At 37.1% G+C, this 12676-nt stretch overlaps 1 protein-coding gene across 6 annotated transcripts in view; it reads right to left on the bottom strand.

Moving 5' to 3' along the window:
* Nucleotides 1-12676, bottom strand: part of LOC116619170 — a 44823-nt gene that overhangs the window by 18633 nt on the left and 13514 nt on the right. For all 6 annotated transcript variants that reach the window (XM_048723876.1, XM_032383658.2, XM_048723877.1 and 3 more), the window contains exons 2-5: nt 11432-11539; nt 10595-10744; nt 4858-4900; nt 1443-2129 (exon numbers count right to left, since the gene is read on the bottom strand). In XM_048723876.1, the coding sequence (XP_048579833.1) occupies nt 1443-2129; nt 4858-4900; nt 10595-10681 (817 nt within the window). In that variant the 5' untranslated portion in view covers nt 10682-10744; nt 11432-11539. The remainder of the gene's footprint in view (nt 1-1442; nt 2130-4857; nt 4901-10594; nt 10745-11431; nt 11540-12676) is intronic.

The raw sequence follows: 12676 nt of genomic DNA, 5'->3' as shown, positions 1-12676 counted from the left end.
TTCATCATATAATCGACTCCCTGGGGCTTTTTTGGATATTGTTTTGGCTACAAAATCTTCATCAAATGACATGATACACTCGTTGTCTTGTCGGCGTAACGAATCTCTATAATAACTCGATAATGTGTAACTGTTATTCATGTAACCACAGGGATTTAGAAAAAAATGATGAGTGTAAGTTAAAATTCAATTCAAGGGGGGACGGATAAGGAAGGAGGTATGGATACATTTAAGTTCACAGTTTATGCGCATTTGAGCTTTTTTAGTGTTAGTTTTAGGCTATGGACGGGCCAATATCTAAACACAACATTACTTTGTAAATGTAAAATGAAAGCAATCCTGAGACTATGGAAAACCATCAATGTAAATCGGCGTTTTCTCTTACTTGACAGCTGGGCCTCCCCATACTTATAGAAATGTCAATCTATAAGAACATGCTCAAAATAAAATTCTATATTACACCCTGGCTTGTGGTAATAAAACTAAATGAAATCAGTTTCTCTAAGAAACGGACCCAGGATCTCTTGATAGGGGTGTGTGGGGGGGAAGGGGGGGGGGGGGGGGTACCATCCAGAATTAAACATATGGCGAAAGACATACACTACTGAAATTTGAGAACATGTTTAAAACCTTTTAGCAGACAATAAAAATGTGTGTTTAAAGTAGAATTGTGTAATCATTCTTTTTTCGTTAATTTGGCCAGGGGGTTGTAACCCGAGCACTTTTTATTAGTAGGGAGCATTAAACTTTTTGTCAGATTTTGGTAAATGCTACAGACCTTATAATTTCCTGATAATATCTATCAAGCATTTCTTACTTTGAGCGATGAGCCACTATTTTCCTATCCTATTAATGAGGAGATATAGATATAGATATATAGAGGAATACTAGTAAATCCTGGAAGGTAATTCAGCCCGCCACATAAGAAAAAAAAGTTGAACACATATAGGATTCGTGTTAGTCAGTTTCTAAACAGCTCGGTCTTTTTTAGGTGTCTCCCGCGTCGTTGGAAATAACAGAGAGCGTCTTATTTATTTTAGGAAGCTTTAGGACCTGCGATTCTTGATTATTCATAGGCTTTAAGCTTCAAACTGCGCCTAAGACGCTGTAATATTCTATAAAAAAAAACTATACACAAAGACCAATGGAGTTTGTCTCTCGCGGATTGCGGATATAGCGTCCTTGTATTAAAATGCATTTGTACATGTGTTTTCGGGAGATGAAATCAGTCCAGCTTCTAGATTACCTTATAAGATGTTAAGGGATAGAGTAGATTAAAGAAGTATTCTTTTGAGGGGGTTTAGTGGGCTCCGGTCTGTTGTAACAAACAGCAGTAAACATTAGCGCATCTACATAATTTCAAATTTGTGCTGGTTCTCACTTGTAATTGTTGTAGTTAACAGTTGTAGTTAGCAGTCAATGGCTTTTATACTTATACGTACCTGTTAGTAAATTAGATATGTCACAGACTTCTCTCTTTGACAGCGTCCTATTCCACACCGCCAATTCGTCAATGAGGATATGCGCGTTTTTGGCGTGTCTACGACTTGCACCAAGAATTAAAGATACTCTTGGGTCTTCTTTTCTCTCATTTGTATCCGGATAACTTTCATTTACACTGTCGCTAAGTGAGCAATTAAAATAAATGTGAAGTTGAGGGCTTGTTCCATCATGTCGCCATACAATTGTAACATGCGTCCATCCAGTGGTATTCCAAGGGATCTCTGACTGGATTTTTTTTGTCCTAGTGTTTACACGGAAGTTTATCTTTTGCTCTTTTCTCTTTTCTCTCTTTCTCGTCCACACTGTAAATCCTTTTGAATGTCGATTCTGGCCTAGCTGCATCACTATTTTGTTTCCTTCGAAAGAAGGAAGCTTTAGCCAGAAGGCGACAGTGGATCCCGATTTGCATGACACGGGATCACTCAGACAGGATCCAGATAGAAGTCCCAAATCAATGAACGTGTTATTTTTACCAGTTATTTCCAAGGCTCTCCCAACGACACCTTGGACGATGTGAACATCGCCATGTACTTTTCCATGATTTCCACCTCGAATATCTTGAACCGTTTCCTTCGTTATGTCCTCAAACGGCCAATAATGCCTTGAATCACTGTACCAATCGGATACTGGAAGAGAAAAGACAGAGCAAACCACACTAAGGACAAGTCTCAACTTCATATTATTATTAGTTACGCTCCTTCCGTTCCCATTTCTTAGCCGACAATTCTATTAACGTAAGGTCGAGTGCATGACTTTATGAGCTTAATTTGAAATAAGATGTGACGCTTCGTCTTTCGCCTTTGTTCGCCGTCTCTATACGGAGAGCAGTCGAGATTGCAGAAACTTGCCGTGTACTGCCACACTTCTACAACACTGCTGTATTGTTATGCAAAGACTGGTAATTTTCAAACTTTTTAATTCAACTTCATGGATTGAATGGTTGTAAATATTTCATGTGCCATCGCATATACTTAGTGACGCCTGATAACAAATCCTGCACTTCTAACTCATATCCAGAAATTTCAATAAAGGCAAACATCAACGCCATGAATGAATATTACGATTGCTCGAGTATTGGTCAGCATGTTATTTTTTGGAGAACACAGCTGGCTTGTAAAGGGAATTCAATGATCGTTTTAATTTACGTAGCCAATCCCTCTTCTTCCCATAAATTCAATGAAAACTGGAATGTTGACACAAAATGTAATTTGAAGGCTCATTACGATTACTAATCGAGAACCAATTTGGTGAAACACTATGCAATATTTGGTCAGAAAAAAACGAGGTGAACCACAATCTCCTCTTCAAAAAAAAGACGAAGTTCACATGAATATTAGTTTTCACCGCACAAAGCCATAATTGCAATTACACATTTTTCTGGTTATTACATTATAAAATAAAAAATAAAGTAGATTGTGAAACAGAAATAACCATAGTTCTAACAGTTCTAACAGAGTTTGTATTTTGACGGGGGTAATTTTTTAGTTAAGGCTAGACAGTAGCTATCAATTTATAACTTAAGTAGGATGTGATATTCACATTTACTTCAACTGGTGAACAAACAGCCCACCTGAAAATGTGTGTTATTATTTGGGTCATTTCCACCTATTCGATTCATCTATTCAGAATTTTCGAGAAATTACAGGCACGTAAATAAAGCCGTTTGGGCTCCCCGCATTGCCGCAAGTAAAAAAGATAACAGCTTTTTTTTTCATGGGGTGAGCACACATACAAATTGTCACGAAATATATCAATTCTAGCAGCGCTCATCTGAAACAGGTGCGAGCGAATTCACAACAAGGGAGTATTATATGAGATATTCGCAAAAGATAGAGTTATGTGATAGAATATAGCCTTCGGGGACAATCCTGCAACCATATAAGCCATAACTTTTCTTTTTACTTATTGTGTTTAATTTCTTTATCGTGAATTTTAAGGCAAACACCCTAACTCAGTTGTTGAATTTTTTTGCCGAACTCGAAGGCATTGGAACACAACTAATCTGTACCCGACTGCTATATTTATAGTAAGCACCTCACTTGTCATCTCCTTATAGATAAAGGATGTGCAAATAGGTTTCAGGAAAACTAGACCACTAGAGATCACACCATGATAAAGTTCGTCTTTCTGCCTAGATCGATCAAGATAATTCAAGATTATTTATACCGATCCATTCAATATTATATTTATACCTAGATCATTCAAGATTACTAATACCAAATCATTTAATATTATATTTATACTCAGTTCATTCAATATTCCTTATACCCTGATCATTCAAGATTATTTATACCCTGATCTTTCAAGATTATTTATACCCGGATCATTCAAGATCATTTATACCTGCAAGAGTAATAATTCCCAGACCATTCAAGATTATCTATACCCAAATCCTTGAAGTTACTTATTCCCAGATTATTCAATATCATTTAAACCCAGTTCATTCAAGATTAATCTATACCTATATCATGCAAGATTATCAATACCCAGATAATTTAAGGTTTTATACCAAGAATATTCCAAACTATTGATTAGGGAACGATGGGTCCAGTGTGTTAGCGCGTCTGCTGAAATTGGTTCGATTTCCGATTGTTCTCTTTTCAAGGCTGCCCCCCCCCCCCCCCCCCCCCCTTAGCAGTGTTTTTCATCTCTGATCTCCACGCAGCCCTTTATTTGTATTCTAAGAAATTACCCCTTTTGCTTTCACCCTAGATTTCCGTAAGTTTAGGCTTTACTTCTTATCCTATCGTCAAAATACCTCTGAAGAAATAAACATGAATCATATTTGGCAATCAAGGAAACAAAACGACCATAAAGAAATACGTCGAATATGATTAACAAAAGTTTTCACAATACAACTATATTCACAATAAGGGGACCAAACCCTGCTCATTTGCCGAGATGATTTCGCCTCCGGATGACACCTTCGTTTGAAAATGTTTAATTTTGTGTGTGCATTTTGATAGAAAAAGTTTGCAGCGAAGCTCCTGCGCTTTCAATATTCACAATTTACCTACCACAACTTACCTTATCAATATTCACAATTTACCCATTAACAATTTACTCATTAACAATTTGCCTATCACAATAGAAGATATTTTAGTACTTTAGGAAATTTGATCTCCGTAGCTTGTCCATAGAATAGATAGGATAGTAATGCGTTTACCGTGTATGACTAAATACCTGGGGCCGGTTCCTAGAAAGGGTTAGCACTAACTCAGGGATAAATACGGCTAGCTCGATTTTGATTGGATAAAAAGAGTTTTATCCCTGGGTTAGCGTTAACCTGCTTTCTAGGAACCCGGCCCTGGTCTAGTAAATAGTAATATTTTGTGCTTGTTATTACTACTGTACCTTTTTTTACTAAGATAGTTGAATTTATACTCTCCTCAGGGACCTGCAAGGATACAACTTTAGTGAATTAGTAATGAAACAGTCAAACTGATTCGATTTGACTTTGAAGTCTTAAAAGTCAGGGTTTTCCTCTGGATACTTTTTAATAAAATACAGTAAACAGTAACGCGACGCAGTAATACGTATTGTTTCTGGCTTTTCTATGCGTTATAGGCAAAATATATCAGTTTTTTTATTTATATCTACTAAAACATAATCAATGAAAGCAGCTTTTTCCATTTAACTTTTTCCGTGTAATATCGCAAACATTTTGATATAAGAATAGAGAATTGAATAAGGTAATCATTTAACAAATCCCCGTTTTTTTTTTAATGAAGTATAAATATGAAGATCAAAGGTGCGCGCATCGTCTGCTTGTGCGAACAATTTCGAGTTCATCCCAGCAGTGCTGAAAAATAGGCCCGATATACATGTAGCTACTGCAACAATTATTTACGGCAATTGTGTAATGCTCAATTTTTTCTAGTATTATCGTACTTTAAAATATATTGATAAACGGTATAAGAATGATGAGGGTTTAAAAACATTGAAAGAAAAATTTCCGAGAGGGATTTGAATTCTTGATCTCTCTCTCGCACACTAGTCCAATGCGCTAACCACTTGGCCAGGTGGCTCACGACCATAGAATGAGTACTACTAAAATTGCTTTTATTACTGCCTTGCATTGAACCCTTCTTGCCCTTGGAAAAGTTCTGTCGAGCATATCGAATTTTAGCAACTTTTTCCTGTCACAAAACAAAAAATACCCACCACAAATGAACACGTTTACTGTTGTACAATATGTATTTTTGCATAAGAATCTAAAAAAAATGCAAAATCGTCATTCGATAAAATAGCGACATTTTTGTACGAAATAATAAGTACTTTAAAAATGTTGCAACTTGATTTCCCGTTTAAAGGGATAGGATACCGGCAAAAATACTCGATTCAAAATGAGAGCGTGTTTACGTGAGCTCGTGTGTTTAGGCACGTATTGCAAACACTTTATAAATCATTATATCCCAGTGTTGAATTTTCACGCGCGCTCATTTGTCAATACACATGGGTCACGTGCACAATTTTACATGACAAATATCAGTCGATAACGTCTAGCCAAAGTGATATCTGTCCTGTGAACATTTTTGTGCAGTCAAAACTTACTTTTTGTCTGCTCAATAACTCCTCAAACAAACACCAAGGTTTTCAAAACGCTATGGAGGCACAGAAAGAATGTTTTATTTCTTTTATAGAATTATCATCAATATATATTTTTAGAATTTATCCTGAAACGCGAAAGGAAAAGCAATGACAAAAAACTTCACAACAGCGCGTCCCGTGCAGCGACATTTCAAAATTGAAAACTTTTGCTTCAATTTAAATCTATTCCTGCTATCGGCAGAACAATAAGAAAACAGTCTAGGTGTAAATCCATCATTTGAAATGCAAGTTTTGAGCTTGTAGTTTTTGTTCTAATGAAAAAATTGTTGCATGAATTTTTACGAATTGCAATGGCCAAAATTACAGCGCGCGGTCGTGGCGTCATTCCAGTGCACATCAGCGCGCTATGAAAACACTTTTCGCATTTTCAGCGTAGTCACTGGGATAAAAAATAAATAAACCCCTTCTTTGGCTCACTGTGATATCGGCGGATAATGCCCGCGGATGAGAAATGGTCCTCAAAATTTCACAGTTGCCCTGGAACTTTCGCTTCTCGGCCAACTGTTTATTTTTCGTACCATTTCTCACCCTTGGACATTATCCGCCGATATCCCAGCCGCCAAAGGGGGTTTATTTAATAAATAACTTGACCTAAAGTAGAACGATCACATCGAGTTTATTTATATAGTTTAACAAATTCCAAAATCTTTTGATAATTAAAATATTTTCTTCTTTATAAGTGATTCTAAACTAGCGCTTTATAACGACCAAAGCCCGAAGTATATCCGTGGTCACTCTTACTGTTTGTATTTTTCTGCGTAATGACATAGTCGCTACTCGCAAGACTAGATCTAGTACCCGCCGGTTAAACCAGCCTTTTTGTTTTGAAATGGCGAAGTTTTACCGGAGAACTGTCGCATTTTAGCGAATGCTAAAAAACTAGACAAAACTTAAGGTTATATGTTTTTTTTATGACTCCCTCATTATCAAACAAATATGTCGTTTTTGTACAATATAGTTTTAATAATGCTGTGCAGTAAGTCAAAACAACGACCTAAGTCAGCCTTTCGTACATTAACTCGAAAACGATTATACACTGAGATTTTGTTTGTATTCGCCAGAGCATGCGCAAGCGCATAACGTTATTCAGTTTTTTTTTTTAAAGCTTAAGCTTAATATCTATACGTCTATACTTACTCATATCAGAATACCGCAAAATATGTATGAAACTAACTCGCACGGGTATGTGAGCAATTAAAACAATGTTAGACAAACTCTTGTGGCGAAAAAAACAATCGCCTCATAATTTTACCGCCACACCCGTACTTTATCGAATCAGGGCTTAAATGCGACGCTTGCTAAAATAGTGGCGCTGAAGAGGTGATCAATTTTAGAGAAACCGATGCAAGGGGCATAGCTAAGGATGGGCGCATCGCATTCCCTTCGCCGGCTAAAAGACGTGATTTTTTTTAAATGTCTACACATTAGCCTGTCCGCCCACCCCCGTATTGACCTGGATGAACTTATAGAATAGGCGCTATGAATAAAGTTCGCTGTTGGTCCTTTTTCTGTCGCCCGTCCCATTATCTTATAAGGATATCGCATAATGTGTATACGAAGAAAACGTTGTCGTTTTGGGGGTCTGGTACCGAGAAATCTTGTTTCTTTTTAGATACTTTTTCTATGGACTAAAGATGGTCACAGTCACTGTTTTTCTCTTCTGATTACAAGTCATAAAGTTTACGAAGCCCCTGCGATACGACAACCTTAAAAATGAAAAGAATCGTGCAGCTTTTCCAAATAAGGAATATATTAGTTTCCTTATATCGAAGTGACCGCGTTTGGCAAAAACGACAATTTTTGGCTGAATTTTCTTGATATGAAATTCACCAAGAAAAATAAAAGGAAAAAGGAAATACTTTTGCAAGATTCCAGGATTTTAACAGGTGCCCCATGCTAGTATACAAGAAAATATGGTAGCAAATAGTGATAAACCATCGATTCGATTTTTTGTGACGTGATCGTCCCATCATGCTGTTCGCTTATCAACTCGACCAAAAGTCCAGCGTTGGCGAATAATAATTACATTTTCAGACAAATAAAGTTGGAAAATGTCATGTAGGTGTCGATAGGGGTGAAACAAAATGACGTGATTGTCCGCGCCTTTTATGCCACAGGTATTTCTTTGGGGGTTCAAGGAGATAGTCACGTGATGTGTGATTATGGAACAAAGATAACCAAAGTTGTGGTTTGTGGGGTTCCGGCTTTAGGCAGTATCTAAATCTAGAAGTATTACTTGAAAGATATGAAAGATTGTGGCTAGTTCTTTAAAAATGTGTAGTGTGAAAGGGTACACAGGCAAATAGTAGCATGTTTGTAGTCTGATTTTTCTGTGCGCGTTTTGGAAAATTTCTCCGGATTGGTATATTTGTCCTGAGTAATTGTCCTTAGTGTCAATCTGAAGGACGGTTGCGCAGGATATTTCGCATTTGAAGCCTAGACAGCCTATGAACTGTTTTCAATGGCAAGGATTCAGCACATCAAACATTTGATTCGAAGCGCGAAACACAAATGCTAACGGGAGAGCAGGCGGAGCAGTAAGTGGCCTTTGTTAATCCGAGGTAAAAACAATGGGAGGGGAGGAGACGGACGGCAATCGGCTAACTAAATCCTTAATGTCTTAGCATCCGTGGAAGCTCTGAGCTAGAGGTTTATTGGACTATATGTGGATGTCTATCTATCTCGACACAATTCTTGAGTTCTTATCGATGCCTACAGGCGATCATGTATATTTGAAGTTTATTTCTTAAACTGAACCTGTTTCAAATTGAAGGATAAATTTGTTCTTGGGGGGCTTAAATTTGATATATTAAGGCTTACATGCTCTTTTAAGAATTTATTTTTAAGATTCTAGTTTGACTACACTCTTTTTTTGATACGTCTAATTTTTTCAGTTGAGGAAACAGTGTATATGCAGTTTTCACCGTACGCGGCCAGCTGCATTTAGAACCACAAATTCTGATTTGCTCGAGTTATCGACTGAAAATAAACAATTTGTAAATTTGAGTGAACCAAGTTAGAGTTAGCGGGTTACTTCTTTCTGCACAATAGATAATGAGTTTTTTACTGACACTTCTACGAGACCCCGCTAGCGGGCTCTCATCGGGATTATGTTTTATTTTCGAATATTGGGAATCCTGTGGCGCATCACACGAAGGCCGAGCTCGCCCCACCTTGGCCTTTCGAGCTTTGCCACAGGACTCCAAATATTTGCAACAAAGCATTTCCGAATAGCCCCCAATGACCCAAACGTCCAAGTTATGGTAACGATCACAAGAGCTTTACCAAATGAAGAATAAAACAGGAGGTATGTTCGGTTCCGTTCCCTCTAGGCTCGAGGTAGTGGAGTTATAACTTATAATAACAATGGCCTTTAGGCTATTGTATAGTAAGAGACAAATATCTACTGTTTTCGGGACGTGGCAAGGTGGTTTCTTACACAAGCTTCCACTGTTTCTATAATTACTCTGCGGACTCTTGCAGTTTGAAAACGCTACACTTAGGCACGATTGCGAGGACAATATTAAAATTCTAAATCCTCGAAACGGCAGTTGGGAAGACGGAAGTCTTCGAGGTGGCAGTAATAAGAAAATCGGAAGTTATTTTTAAACAAAATTGTCAGGCAATGCTAAACGACGGAAGCGAGAAGGTGGTTAAGCAAAATATTGAAAATTGCCAATTATTTAAACCGTAGGAGATGAAAATTATGATTATCATGTCATAGACAATTTGAATCCAGAATTTCCTTTTTGCAGTAAGTAAAGTTTCACGGAAAACGAGCTGGCGGTAACCGGCTTGTTTTATTGCCATGGTAACTAGAATTTAGGACTTCCTTGTCTTGGGGCAAGATATCTTTAATAGGCAATCCGTGAAGAACGATAAACCAGAGATACGAAAAAGAGATACGAATTTAATCGCAAACCTTTTAACGATATGATCTCTTTAGTTGATAAAAAAATCAAAATGAAATCAAGCTAAAATTAATGCTTAGTCGCGTTGTCGTGGTAACATCTTATCTTAAAACTCTATGGAAAAAAATAAATCAAGACCAACAACCAATTTAGCCCAAAATCCTAAAGGCGATTCTATAGAATAAAACAATTCCCGATCTGTTAAAGAATTCACAGCGTTTGTACTTAAAAAATAATCTTGATCAACGGAGGTGTGTTTTCTTTGTTATAAAGCTCGTTACAGACTAATGCTGTACTCACTGATATTGGATTTAGCAGAAAATTTCATTTCATGACCTAAGCAAAGCCGGTTTCGTTCCAATATATTTCTCAATGTCAGCCAAAAAGATGTGAATGGGTCTACTTCGGAATAGCGGATAGGAAGACTTCCCTTCGAAAAATGCTTTCAAAATATTGAAAGTTATGACAAACTTGTTAACACGTGTCGAGATTTAGATGGCGGCCCTGTTTGTATCTCAACAGTAAGCAAACCATCAAAACAGAATTTAACAATTTATTAATATTCATACCTTTTTCAATGTTGCATTCCTCCTCGGGTCACTTCGACAAGACGAGAAAGTAATTACAACCAAAACACACCATTTCACAAAGTACATGTCTCAACCATTTGACAGAGCGTCAAGTAAGCCTCGACAAGAAGGGCGATCAGCGAAGGTCCCCTGAAATGTAAGAAAAACTTCTATTTGTTTGATTTCATCCACAGCAGTAGGTGGAGCAACCAGGCACATCTAACATGAATCCAAAGTCTGTCTTATTTAGCTCCCCAGCTGCCTATGACAAACAATAGCAAGATGCGCCAATAGTCTATATTGTACGCTTACCGTTGACATACAGTAACAGATAGCGCTATCATTTCCGACTCTTTCTTTGTGTTACCATTTTTCTCGTCAGAGAAATTAAACTCACATAGAAAATTGAATTAATTACTTTTTTTTGTATTTTTACCGAGTGTGTCTAGGTCACAAGGCATAGTAAACAAGCAGTGTTTTCTTAATGGATATCCATTATTGCACCATGGATAATGGTATTACAATCTGAGTAGAAAATCGAAATGCTGAAAAATGATCACAACACTTCAGCGCGCGGTGTATTTTCCTTGAAAGTAAGCGGAAACATCATCTATAATATCGTATAATGAGAAAAATGAAATTCGTTTGTTATTTGCCGAAACGCTATAGGAAGAGATATTTTCCCTCTTCACAAAAGATTTGAAACAATAGCGCCCATGGACAGACTTTTCATTATGCATCTGAGTCTAATTGACTTTCGCTCGAAGCCATGTAACCTAGACAACTTGCAGTTTTTTTCCTGCATTCCCGAAGTGTACCATTCCTCCCTTTACTCACCCGCAATTACACAGACTTGAGTTCACCGCTGGACACCAGTGTTTTATATGGCATCTTATAATCTTCGCCAAATCTGCTCCCTCATATTTTATGCAGGCAACAACGGCTCTAGAATAAACAGACAAATAGAAACTCAATAACATTTTGATTTATCCAGTTAATAATACAGTACTGGCTGGATATACTTCCGTTGGTCTTAAGAATTGTGCTACGATTAGTCTTGCTGTGCTTCCGTAATATCATATACATAGAGCTCATGAAACCGACAATCTGCCAATCTAGTCCTCTCGAGACCTACGCACTCTTTTATTGTTTTTTTTTTTCATGATTATAGTTCGACTGTCATTATCTCTGATGATTTTTTTTTCCATTATGCCATCGTGTATCAGTGGCCGCATTTTTTTCAACGTTTTTATGTCTTGCCGTTCAATGACTCTTTCACGATCTTTCTACTGAAAACACAACACAGGAGCACCTCAGTAAACATGATTTGATATGTTTTTTTATCAATTATGATTTACATCGGCGGCAACGCACTGTGATGAAGATTTGGGCCAATAGATAAGCTTATGGAATAGATTACTGGCGGTTCTGCAAAGATATCCCTTTTATTGCTGTTCCCATAGAATTTAAGCTTTGATAAACGCTTCCTGTTGACGCCCAAAAGATATCATTTACGTTATGGCGATCATAGCACTGGATGGTAGAAATCGCTTAAAAATGTCTAAAATAAAGGTTTGGATTTAATGGTTTGGAAGAAAGAAAATGATGCTATTTATAGTACAAAAATATAGAATGTAGCTCGATTGGTAGCCTGCTTGCGTATACTGTATTTCTCTGCATATTGCCAGAGAAATATTACATAATCTGATCTTAATGTTTAAAGGTATATATACCACTTCACTATTATTCATTTTAGGAGTAAATTCTGCTTACGAATCGGGAATAAATCCGAAAAAGAGAATTGTATGACGATTTGCAGAGATTTTAGATGAAGCAGTTCTTGTTTCTATGTCGAAAAAGCACCCAGAGCAAATTTTCCTTGAGCTATGTAACAAATGTTTTTTTTTTCCTAGAAAAAAAACTACCGATTCCAACCCATTGTTCTGGGAATGTTCGTAAATGAAAATGTTTGTTTTGATAATTGGGAAACTGTGTATGTTGACTTTCGCGCGCTGCTTGAAAAAAAAGCAATTTCAAATACCCCAAACGCCACCTACGCAGTGGGTACTTATGACTGATCTA

Source organism: Nematostella vectensis, chromosome 2, assembly GCF_932526225.1.
Source record: "Nematostella vectensis chromosome 2, jaNemVect1.1, whole genome shotgun sequence".
NCBI classification, from domain to species: Eukaryota; Metazoa; Cnidaria; class Anthozoa; order Actiniaria; family Edwardsiidae; genus Nematostella; species Nematostella vectensis.
Note: the sequence above shows the minus strand (reverse complement) of the source record. Positions and strands in the feature narration are given on the sequence as shown.